The 13,136-nt window shown below is 35.7% G+C and overlaps 1 protein-coding gene across 1 annotated transcript in view; it reads left to right on the top strand.

Annotated features, from left to right (window-relative positions):
* Positions 1-13,136, top strand: part of ZNHIT6 (zinc finger HIT-type containing 6) — a 58,144-nt gene that overhangs the window by 18,140 nt on the left and 26,868 nt on the right. The window contains exon 6 of the mRNA XM_036868702.1: positions 12,285-12,353. Coding sequence (XP_036724597.1) covers positions 12,285-12,353 — 69 coding nt within the window. The remainder of the gene's footprint in view (positions 1-12,284; positions 12,354-13,136) is intronic.

The following is a 13,136-nucleotide window of genomic DNA, read 5'->3' as shown; positions in this document are numbered from 1 at the left end:
TGTAATTGTGAACTCAAGTTCATGCAGGAGGTGGTATGCATTTGCTTATGCCAGATACCCATCGAACCAATCCAGGACCCTCTTTAATTTCTTAGTCTGAAGTGTATCAGACTATACTGCTGGTAATAATTTGAACCCCAAACCCATTTGAGGAGTCGATAGTTATTCATTCTCAATTGAAACCTTTCCCCGACCTCCTATACCTTTCTCTCTCCCTAGACCTCAAGCTGAGGTGGACAGGTTTCCTCATTGTCTCCCTTTGCTGGTTGCCAGAATTTTTCTGGTTCACTCTTTCACTGCATAGTTTTATGCAGTGATCTCAGTTTGAGGTCTCCAGCTTATGTGAGATCAGTATCTTGTCTCATGTCCCGCAGTGGCTGTTGAAACATAAGCCTTTTGGTTACCAAGCCTCTTGATTACTTGGAGGCAAAGGCCTCCAGAGCAGGTGTAGCTTCCATATTCCACTATGGTTTTTAGTTCCTGCTTCCTTTTGGCCCCTGAAAATTTTTCATACTTTCTGATGAGCTCAGTATGTTTGCTGTATTTCTCCAGGGTTTCTTATTGTGTGCCTTGAGAGAGTTTTCAGATGATCTTCTCTGCCAAGTTGCCCTAATTGCTTAAAATAAATAGTGGCCCCAAACAAAGGGAAGGTCAGTTGTCGAAGACAGATGGATCAGGAAGGCATGATAATTACTTGTTCACCTAACAATTCTACTTTTAGGAATTTATCTGATATATATAACCATACATATGGAAAATGAAATATGTACAAGGATATTCAGTGCAACATTGTTTGTAATAGCAAAAGAGTAGTATGAATCTAAATATCCATCAATAGTGGACTGCTTAAATAAATTATGGTACGCCTTTAAAATGGGGAAAAAATTCAGCAGCTCTAAATGTATGAATATGGAATAGTTGCCAGAAATACTAAGTGAATAAAGATAGATACAGAACTGTGTTCATTGTGTGCTACCATTGTGTGAAAAGTAAAGGTTATATCTGTATATACTTATATTATAAACTATTAATAGTAGTTATCTTATGGGAGGGAAATTGGGTAGAGGGCAACAGGGATGGGAATTACGTGCCCTTTTGTACCTTTTTTGAATTTTAGACCATGTGCATGTAATACTTATTTTAAGAATAAATAAATGAATTTTTAAAATAATTTTAAAAGATATTGATGGATGTGGGCAGGACCATTATACATTTTGAGTTGTAAATATATTCAATAGTCTTTGAAAAGTATTCTGATACTGTCATATAAAATTCCATGTTTTTATCCATGGCTGCATCTTTTCAGTTGTGTTTTAGTGTTTTGCCACAGAAAGCCATGGATAGCAAACCTGGAGATTATCTTGGTTGTGTTTGAATATCACATCTCATTTGGTTACTTAAGTCCCTCATTTTATTTTCCTGGCTATTTGGGTCTGAGGATTCAGCAGTGAGGGGGAATATAGTTTGACTTGTCATTTGGAAAAAAGAATTGGATTGAGAGACTCCTCCCCAATAATATCTTTAGCTTAACACCAGGCATGTACTCTCTTGTGTGGTCTGACCTCCCATTCCCTAGGAATGGACCCAACTTTTGACCTTCATCTCCTGGCAGTTTGTCTCCACATGACCTCGACCCTCATTTCTAAGCAGCCCAGTCCTTCTTCATTCCTTTACAACTGTCAGCTTAGAACTGAGTTGCTATCTTCCTTTTGGCCCAGAGTTCTTAGGCTCTCTGTCTAGGGGTCTCTCTTAAACCTAGAGTATTAAGATAGTAGAATTGTGCCCATTATTAAACAACAGTGTGAATTACTATCTGAGCTCCAGTCCTATTTTAGAAGCTAGCCACTAGATGTCTCTCTTGTAAAGAAATAACCTTTTACAGATTCTTAAAATTACTTTTTGTAAGAACGTCTATATGTGTGTAACTGAGTCACTTTGCTGTACAGCAGAGATTGGCACAGCATTGTAAATCAACTCTACTTCAATAAAAAAATTTTTAAATTACTTTTTGCTCTTTGGATAAAATTACAGCATTCAAATTTTATTGCGATGATATACCTATCCACCTCTGTATTAATGTCAGTAGCACTTTTTTCTTTAAACAATTATGTGGCGATACATTTCTTAAAGCACAGGTTTTTTGGTTTTGTTTTTGTGGGTTTGGTTTTTTTTGGGGAGTATGGTGTCTTATAAGTAGTATAGGTTTGTACTTTGTTGCAAACTAACTTCAGAAAAGAGTAAAGGAAAATGAAATGGATTTAGCAGTTGTGGTCATGGTGAGAGGTAGATTTGGGGGGATTACATAATAGGTGCTCAGTATAAACTTGTTAACGAATTAAAAATGATTAGCTCTATGGTTTCTCTCCGATAACTGCTTTGATACAGTCTGATGAAAAAATTTCAGAGCAACAGCAAGGACTTTACACTTCTATTCTTTCACACTGGTTTTCTAATGGTTCCTCAGTCAATCAGGTATTTCCTTACTGGGGCCATGTAGACAGTGGTAAGTAGGAGGTCGTTATGCCACAGCATCACAGAGGGTATATCTTTCCACAGCAACAATTAGCCAGCATTGATACAAATGGAAACCAAACGTTCTTGATCATATCAGGGTCCCCATACTGGTTCAGTTAGGGAAGTCCTTCCTCGGTCACCAAGTCTGCTTCTTCATGATATGCCTCAGGAATGAGTCCCTTTCCACTTCCTTCACTGCAGCATCTATCAGCTGTCTCCTCCCATTCAGGCCCATCTTGTCTCACCTGGGACTATTGGGGAACTTCTAAGAGCTCTCCCTACCTTCAGTGTCTTCTCACCTCAGGCACTCTTATACACTGATGCCAGATACATCTTCGTAAAGCATGTTTTTAGTATGATGGTTGCCTGCTCAGAATCTTTTAATGCTTCTTGTACCCACAGGAGTCATTAGCTCAGAGATACCTTCACTGGTCATAGGCAGAGTTGCCAGTAGGTGAAATCTGTCATCTCATGTGGCTGTGGATGGACTGCCTGAAGCTCTCAAGTGTTGTACTCTATTCCATGGCCTAAAATTACCTTCCTTTTTTTATCCCCCCCCCCCATTTGAAATGGCTACTTTTCAGGCAGTTGGAAATATCTCTTTCAAGTATTTCTCATTACCCAAAATAATGAAGGGTCTTCCTCAGTGTCTTTACTTTTTAAAAGAGGAATAATAATATATTTAATAATTTTCAAATGTTTATTTTGTATTAAACATGACAAAATTTAATTTAATTTTTATGTGTAAGGGAGTTTTCTTGGCAAGTTGTTTACCTCTCTGTGCCCATTTCCTAATTTGTAAGATGCGGACAATAATGTGCCAGTTTTGTGTAAATGGTTTTCAATCTAGAGTATACATCAGAATTAACTGGGACAATTTCAAAATGCAGATACCTGGGCCTGACCAACAGAATTCCTAAGTCATTGAGCCTAGGGTAGAGCTTAGGTATCTTTACATTATAAAAGAACCAGATGAGGCTGTGCATATGTAGGGGCAGAGGATATATGGGAAATCTCTGTACCTTCCTCTTGATTTTGCTGTGCACCTAAAGGGCTCTAAAAAAAATTTGTCTTTAATTTTAAAAAAAAAAGGCACTAGGTGATTCTTATGTTTATCTCTACCTGAAAACCACTGACCTATATGCCAGTAAGTCACTGTCCTTCTTCTCAAGTAGTTCAGTGGGAAGACAAGACAGCAAACTCTCATAACGTAGTGTGGTGAATGCTCTGATGGAAGATACATGGAGCGTTGTGGGAGCACGAAGGAGGGCTCAGTGCCCCAGCCTTGGGGAAGTGTTATTCCTTAAGAGCTGGGGACTGGAAAGTCCTCCCAAGAGAAGATAGAATTTGAGCAAATTATTGAAGGACAAGGAGGAGTTTTTAAGTCTAGGGTTTTATCCAGACAGAGGGAAGGATAGTCTTATGGTGAGAATATCAGATGCAAAAAGAGTAGCAAATTGAAGACAATGTAAGTAGTCTGGTATATCTAGAAACTAGGGTGGGAGTTGGGAAGTGGTAGGGGATAAGACTGGAGAGAGCCCCACTGGGGCTGGGCCTTGCAGGACCTTATATGCCAAGCCAGGGAGTTGAGATAGAGTCATACTTTAAGCAGAATATGTTCCTGTTCCTCTAAGGGATCCATACTAAATAGTGGATCTTCATAGTTGTCCCCACCTGATTTCCTAATGTATTCAACTAAATGTACCCAGGCTGGTTATATTCTTAATCCTAGAGCATCTTCCCCTTTCATATTTCCTAGACATCTGTGAAAGTACACATGGTAGCTCATCTTCTCCATTATTTCGCCTTTGCCAGAGTTCCTATAGTACATATTTTCTCCAAAGTTAATGTGAAACAGATGCTGGCATTTAGTGCTGGTATTCAGTTTTTGTTATGCATATATCTGCTATCCTTTCTGTGTTCTGGTGTTTCTTAGTAGGGGCTCAATTGGCATTTTGAACAGGACAATTTTTGTTGTGTGGGACTGTCCCGTGCATCACAGGAAGGTTAGCATTTCTGGTCCCCGCCCACTATATGCCTAAAGTGCTTCCCAGCCTTGGAACAATCAAAACTGCCTAGCCACTTCCAAATGAGATTGATGCCACTCCCAGTGGAGAACTGCTTTATTAAGTGCTCAAGTATTTACAGTTATTTGAAGCAAAATGTACTTTTCCATTTCGATCTTTACCTACTATATCCATTTTCTTAATATACTGTGTACTGAAGCCAATACCACGTACTTAACCTGTTTCCTATTATCATGTAGTAGTGAAACTGATTTTTAAAAGAGCAAAATATAATATATAACTGGAACTTTTCAAAGTATTTTCATAATGATGTGAGACATAAAATTATGGTTTTCATTCTCCCCAGTTCCAGTAATTTTAATCCATGCTAAGTAACTACACAGATCCTTTGTATTCACTCTTCCAAAAACACTTACTATGGTACCAATCCTAATAAAATAGATGGATTATTTTTATGAAGTATAGTTACGTTTATGTTTGAAACTTTAAATTTTGATCTTGAAATACATTTCAAAAGATAAAATGCCTATGAGTGAAGAATTATGTAGATATTTTGTACATTTGTTTTTTCTTGAAGGGTTTCACATTTTTGTAGATTTTCCTTCTGCTTTAAGTTAAAATAAGATTTCGTAAGCCATAGTGGAACAAAATGCCTTTTTCCTGAAATTCCATCAGGTATTATTTGCTGTGTCCAAATTTTATAACAGTTGACAATATACAGATTAGTCTATCTTTTCCGTTGCTTAGAAATGCAAGATGACACCTAGAAAGAAAAATTTAATCCCTTGTATCAAACAGTTAGGATGCTTTATTTTGCATGAAATAAAATATTCAGTTCAAACCGGTTTGAGCTATAAATAGGGTGTATTATTGGCTCTCATAACTGAATGTTCTGAGGTTGGATGGACTTCAGGGTGAATAGGTACAATGACTCAATTGTATCCTCAAGGACCCAGTTTATTGCTGATTCTCCATTGTGTCTTCTATGGTGTCAGCTGAATCCTTATAACAGTTTAGGTAAATATTTAGGAATGCTTCTTTCCCAGCATAACTGAACAGGAAACCTGAAATTCACCTTGAGTGGATCGCCTAGGTCATCTGCCCAATCCTGAACCGTTGTGTCCAGGAGGATATATGATGTGATTTTCTTAAGCCAGCCAGTTAAGTGTATAGTCCTGGAGGCAGGGATGGGATCCATTCATCAAAATATGGTTATGGATTAGGAATAAGGATGGTGATAACGGTTGCCAAGGAGACAAAATGTCCACTATAACTCTTAAAAGTGATTTTAAAATACAGAGGCGAATATTTAAAATAAAATATAATTGAGATCCATTTGAATTAGCAGTACAGAAAAATACATGGCTTGTTATTGAACTTTCATTTCTGGAAAGTTCATAATAGTATACTAGATTGGAGCATAGACTCTAGAGTTAATCTGCTGCCTGGGTTCAAATCCCAGCTCTGCCACCTTCCAGCTGAATAATCATGTTGGAGGAGTGACTTACTTCTCTCTACCTTAATGTTCTCATCTGTAAATAGTAGCACTTATCCCACAGAATTACAAAAATGAAATAAATTCATACGTATAAAACATTTAGAACAATACCTGACGTTCAAAAGGCACTTAATAAACTAGTCAGCCCTCTATATCTGCAGGTTCTGCATCTACAGATTCAGTCAACCACAGATTGAAAATATTTGGGGGGAAAAATATCTCCAGAAGGTTCCAAAAAGCAAAACTTGAATTTGCTGCACACCAGCAACTGTTTACATAGCATTTATGTTGTATTAGGTATTATAAGCAATCTAGAGATGATTTAAAGTATATGTGAGGGGACTTCCCTGGTGGTCAAGTGGGTAAGACTCCGCACTCCCAGTGCAGGGCGCCCGGGTTCTATCCCTGGTTGGGGAACTAGATCCCACATGCATGCCGCAGCTAAGAAGTCTGCATGCCACAGCTAAAAGATCCCACATGGCACAACCTATATAAATTAATTAATTAATTAATCAAATATTTTTAAAAATAAAATTTTTTTAAATAAAGTATATGTAAGGATGTGTGTAGGTTATATGCAAATACTACACCATTTTATATAAAGGACTTGAGCATCTTCAATTTTAGTATCTGTGCAGCAGAGTGTGGGGAAGGACTGAACCAATTCCCCCAGGATACCAGGGGATAACTATTGTTATTGCTACTTGCTAGTGCTCTCTGGTAAAAGGATCTACTGGTAGTCTTCATAACCTGTAGGCTTTTCTAACTTAATAAGTGGTATAGTACTCTGAAGACCAGACTTGTGGAAAATCTAGCTTTAGCTTACCTCATGGAGTCACCTGTATTTAAAAATCATAAGTAAAAATTTCAGGCATATTTAAACTGCACTATGTCAGTGAACTTCTCAAAAGTAGTAGGAAATACTTTCCTTAATAACTACAAACAAGGGCTAAAAAGTTAGTGTCCTGAATATACTCTAGAAACAGTTATTAGAGTTAAATAGTAGGATGAGAGATCTCCTTCTAAGCCCCTCATTTCCCTCTTCTTTAAAAACCTTTGTTGGTAGTGCACTAACCGTGGAATGAAATCCATATTGTTTGGCAGAACATTCAGAGCCCTTTATAATCTGGCATTAGCCCACATGTCCAGTTTCATAAACACTGAATTCCATGTAAGTAGAGTTTGGTTATAAATTCATGGCACAATATTTTAAGTTAAAGGCCCTGTCAGTATTTCTGTTCTAAGCTTCATAACTCACAGGACATTAAACTGAATGTAAAATTATAACAATGGTAAAAATAGTAACTAGCATTTTTGATTATTGTGTTCTGAGCTCTTGACGTGTATGTACTCATTTAATCCTATGATATAAATACTGTTCTCCCCATTTTACTGTGAGAACCCTGAGGCACAGAGATGTGTCTCTTGCTCAAGATCACATGAAGTAATAAATTTTGTTAAGAGTAGATTTCAAACAGAGTCCACTTAATCTCTGCCCTCTCCTACCTCTGGGCATTGCAGTATATTGGATATCCTTTCTGTGTACAGTGTCGATAAAGAACAGGGTTCTTTTATGTGAAACTCTATATGCTTCTCACAGTGATTTGGAAGAAAAAACGCAGTGGGTTGGTGGTTGACTCACTGCCCTAAAAAGAGGTCTGCTTCGGGCTCATCCCCTCAGTCTCTTTGCATCCCTAATGCCTAGCAAGCCCTTAGAAGTGTTTTTTGAGTAAATGTTGGTTAATCAGTGATGGAATGGAATGAGAATTGGTGATTTTTTTTTTTTAGGAACAAAAATATTCATGCTCATTTAAACTTTGTATTAGAAATCTTAGTTCTTAGAATTCAGCCTCCATATGTAACTCTTAGTCGTAGCGTATTTCTTGAGGAAGATAGCTTTGAACCTGTCAAATAATTAGATAAGTAATCATTTGACAGTTCTGGTTGGATAATAATTTCTGAGATAAAAAGGAAACACCTTAAAATAACACTTTCAATAATAAAATGTTTTTAAGTTTAAAAAGAATGTTAAAATTATTCCTGTCCTTTCTGTGACTACCATCCTGTACTTCCCCATGAAAACATCTTTGATTTTTCTGATTATAAAAACTAGCCAGTCATTATGTCAACAATTTATTTAATACAGACACATAAAGTAAGAATTAAGTCCTTTCATAATGTTAAGAAATAACCATAGTTAAAAGCTTGGGGCATATCCTTCATACTTGTAAATACGAAGTCATGAAGTCAGAAGAATAATTGAGTATATAGGTATAGTACTTCCCCCCCAAATTTGTGTCTTCATCCACATATTACTTTCTTGAAACTGTGGGAGAAAATGATCCTTAACAGTTTCTAGTAAGCAAGAGTTGTTAAATAAGTGTCCTATATTAACTCACTAAAATCAAGTATAAAAAATATTTATTTTCATCATTTAATACTTGTACATGTAAGTATTTCTCAACTTTTTTTTCATTATTGCCTCCCAAGGAGGCTTTTTAAACATTTTCTGTCAAATTGCGCCCCCCCCCCCCGATATTTTGATACCACAGTTATACTCTATATATCTGTTTATGTACAGGGGCCCTCTAAAGGGCCACAAACCATTATACTATATAAGATTTTTTTTAACCCTCCTAAGAACCAGTTTTCAGCCTTTTTAGGGTGATGCTGCCCCCATTGAGAATGCATGGGGTGTGTGTGTGTGTGTGTGTGAGAGAGAGAGAATGTGTGTGTGTGTGTGTGTGTGTGAGAGAGAGAGAGAGAATGTGTGTGTGTGTGTGTGTGTGTTGATATTTGGGGGAGGAGGAGAAAAGGCTTTGCTGTGCATGAATAGTTACTTCAATTTCGTGGCACTCAGAGAGAAGGGGTCAGTTTTTCTGTTACTTTATCAGGTTGTCCAGAAGGGAACATTAGGTTTAATGATTGCCACCGTTACTTCACCAGTCTATTATCAAACTCTAAACATAGTGCCTTGGGGTGCCTAAGTGACCGAGAATATTCTGGGTACCGTATTTCCATTCTTGAGAATGTTGATAAATATGACAAGGACACAATGACATTATTATAGTTGAAAGCATTTTATTGAATTTAGGGAATAGTAGTCCTAATGCATTAAGAACAATAATAAATGTTTAAACCTCTGTCCCAGTGGTTCTCAGAAATAGTGATTTTGCCTCCCGGAGGACATTTGCAATATTTGGGAGCATTTTTGGTTGTCACAACTAAGGGAGTGAGTGTTGCTGGTGGCATCTCATGGTTAGAGGCCTGGGATGCTGCAAAGCATCTTGCAGCGCACAAGACAATGTACCTCCACCCCTCAAACCATAATAGAATTATCTGGTCCAAAATGTCAGCACTGCTGAGGTTGAGAAACCCAGCTTTATCCTAATGATTCTATTTCTTGGAATCTATCTTTAGAAAATAATCCAAAATACAGAAACAATTACGTATATGCCTAAAGATACTCACCGAAGCATTATTAACTTTAATTTTTTCCTTTACAAAGTCTGTCCTTTCAGAAAACTTATAAGCAAAAAAGAGGGGGACTCAGAGTTCCCCTCATAAGTAATGTTGTTGGGATTTTGATGTATGTGTTTTTTTAAGTGGGACATATATCACTATATATACTTACGAAAAATGAGAAACAAACTCAATTCTTTCAGACTCAGGAAGAGATTTGGTTGCCTGTGTCAGAACCACATCAATTTCAGGAAAACTAAAGACCTACTTTAGAGATAATTAACTCACTCATTTCAGGAATTCTTTATACAACACCCTTCATCCTCTTTGTCCACTCTCACTTAAATCTTATACTCTGCATTACTGTTCTCAAATGCCTCTTACACTACCATAGAGTAAAAAAGTACAGGCAGTTTTTCAATGAAGTTAAGTTTTAGTTCTTTGCACCAGTAAAGGTAAATGATGGTCCCATCCCTGAGGATATTCTTTTATTTTTTTCTTTACTGTGATTTAATATGGAAGAACAAGAACAAATGGTAAAAAATTGGAAGCAATCATAAATGTCTATCAGTAGAGAGTAGGTAAATAGATTTTAGCATTCTTCATGCAATGGAATACAATGTAGCAGTTAAAATTAATGAACTAATTTACATGTATCTTCACAAATCTCCAAAGCATAATGTAAATGAAAAGCAAAGCATAAGATATTTATAGTATAACGCTGAAATAAATGTTGATATCACACAAAATACTGTATTGTTTATAGCTATGTATATATATATATATATATATATATATATATATAAAAAATATAAAACCATGGATGGCAAAAATAAACACCCAACCTCAGGATAGTAGTTACCTCTGATGATGAGAAGAGAATTGGATGAAGGAACAGTAAAAAGACTCATCAACCATACTAATAATCTTATATTTCTTATTAGAAGAGTATCTCAAGCATATAAATATGGCAATATACAAGTTGGTTAAATCTGACTATGGGTACACTGAATGTTTTTATTCTCTTTTTGTTTTTGAAATATTGCAACATCACATTTTTTTAAAACTAAATGTACTTTTCAGATTTGTTCATATTTGAACTGAGGCCAAATATAGAAAGATTTTTATAATAGTCATAAGTTAGCAGTGTATATATAATAAAAGTAATGAATGATTTCCTTATAACCACAACTAACTACAGCAAATAAAATTATTTTCAAGGGCTTTTCTCTCTTTGTTTTTGGAATGTTAAGTACTTTCTGAAGGTATTTAGGGTCTACTGAATGTTAAGAAAGGTGAATGGTTCTTGAAATTATTCAAGCAATGGTTGGGGTGATTGAGTATGATTTACAGTTCCACAAGATGACAAGTTGGTAAACTTTTTTCTTCCCCATGTAACTTAACAAATATATTTAGAAAGAAACCATATTGTGCATTAAGATTAAAAAATCAGTTTATTTCATAGTAAGAGAGAAATGTGGTATCTCTCAGCCTCTTGATAGTGATACTATGCGATGCCTGTTTCTCAGATAACAAATATTGCAAGGTGTTTCATTTTAGAAGAATTCTTTGTTTAAAACCAGTAACTTTGTGGTTTGCATTCAGATTTTTTTTTTTTAAGTTTCTTCCTCTGAGATTTTAGACATCTGACCTTTAAATTAGTAAAGGGTGCTTTACAACTTTGTTCTATCCAAAAAAATATTAAACTTAACATGCTTGTTTCTTGTGTGGTAAGTGGCACTATCAACATAAGCATAATCAAGCATATTTTTCTCTAACTAGTGCTCAAAACTGTCTTGTTATTAACCAAATCTGTGATTACTTATCCTAATAGAAGGATTTTTACTTGATTTTATGCTAGTTGTCCTCAGACAAAAATTTGCTTAAATCATATAAATGTTTGGTGGGAGATACTCTACTAGATTGTATTAAAAGAAAATTATTTTAGATTTTGGGCTCTTGCTGCTAAGGGATAGTTTTATAGGAGATGCTAGCCATTGCTTGGACATACAGCTGGCAATTAACTTGCCAATGGGTTGTTAGAAATTTCTTCTAAGTAGGGAAAACATGTAAAACGGTCATGTAGTGAAGACATTTAAATTTCTGTAATGGATTGACTATTTTGAGCATTAAATTTTTTTAAAAAGGAATGGTGTCTAGTGTCACTATGTTAAATAGAGCATATGGCTATTTTTCTAAAATCACACACTTAGTGAATTATTACTGTTGATCCTGTTATCAAACCAAAGTTTAGACTGAAAGCCAAGGGACTAACTCAGAGTGCATTCTGCTTAGCAACCAACTTGTCTCCTGTTTTGCTACTGAATGCAAGTACTCATGGCTCAGAAGTGTATCTGCAGCCAGCTGGTCTCAACCAGACAATACTTCATTCACCTAATTTCCAGACTAGTCAGGCAGAGACTTCAGCTCATTATTTTTAGTCACAAGGAAATTTATTTGTAAACTTCAAGCAGTAGCACAGTGATCTCAGAAGCCCCCGAACTATGAGAAATTGCCTTCTAATTCAAGAATGCGAAGTCCTTGGAATTTCGAACTGCTCTGCCTAATTTTTTTTCCTCTTAAAACCTCTTGCAAGTATATTGTTTAAAAAACATAGCCTCTAAAATCCTAGAAAAGAGAAAATATTTTTTAGTAGAAAAAATACGTTAAATTCTAATAATACTTTTAGAATTATTATCTGAAAACAAAAATTCAAGAAATCAGTTTTTTGTTCAGACTTTTGTTGTCTACCTTGATCCCCACATGATTATTTTCTGTCTTAGAAAACAACAGTTTTGTTGGCATGTGAAGCTCCAGTTTCCTCAGAGTCAAGCTGTGTATGTAGAGAAAAGGTATAGTATCACAACTGTCTGTTAAGAACTCACTTGTTTTCATTTTGTCTCCATATTTGAAATAAACTGTTAACTTAAATGTGATGTCAGTAGTAGACTGGATAACTAAGTGTGGTATATTCATACAATGCAATGCTACACAGCACTGAAAATGAATGAACTACATCTACACATATCAATGTGGATGAATCTCAAACATAATGTTGAGTGAGAAAAACAAGTTAAGGAAGAATGCAGAGTATGATTTTCGTATGTAAATATGAAAAAAATGAAAGTATACTTTTTAGGAATACTTTTAGTGGTGGTAGAACTCTAAGGGAAATGATTAGCACAGAAATCACGATGGTGTTTACTTCAGCATGGGGACAGGTGTTAAGGAGAGCAATGCAGGGAGAATCAAGAGGGCTTAATCAAGAGGAAGAATCTTAAGCTAGGTGGTTATATAGGAAACGAAAAATAAGCCAAAATTCTGCTATGATAAAATTGCTGCTATTAACATCATAGCGTGTCCTCAGAAAATACATGATTTTAGACATGTATATATGTATACTCATAATTGGAAGTAATTTGCGTAACAGTTTTTTATCCTACTTTTTTCAGATTATGAACATTTCAAATGTCATTTAAAAATTTGAATGGTGATATACTATTTGATTCCTTGGGTTAGGAAAATTTTAAGTTGCTTTTTAAATAATATCTTTAGCATATATTCACATTATGCATAAATGTCCTCTCTTTGTAATTGTCATATGGATTTTAGGGAAGAACTTTCCTATTTAAGGT

This window comes from Balaenoptera musculus, chromosome 1 (genome assembly GCF_009873245.2).
Source record: "Balaenoptera musculus isolate JJ_BM4_2016_0621 chromosome 1, mBalMus1.pri.v3, whole genome shotgun sequence".
In the NCBI taxonomy this organism is placed as follows: Eukaryota; Metazoa; Chordata; class Mammalia; order Artiodactyla; family Balaenopteridae; genus Balaenoptera; species Balaenoptera musculus.
The sequence above is the reverse complement of the archived record's forward strand: the minus strand, read 5'-3'. Positions and strand labels throughout refer to the sequence as shown.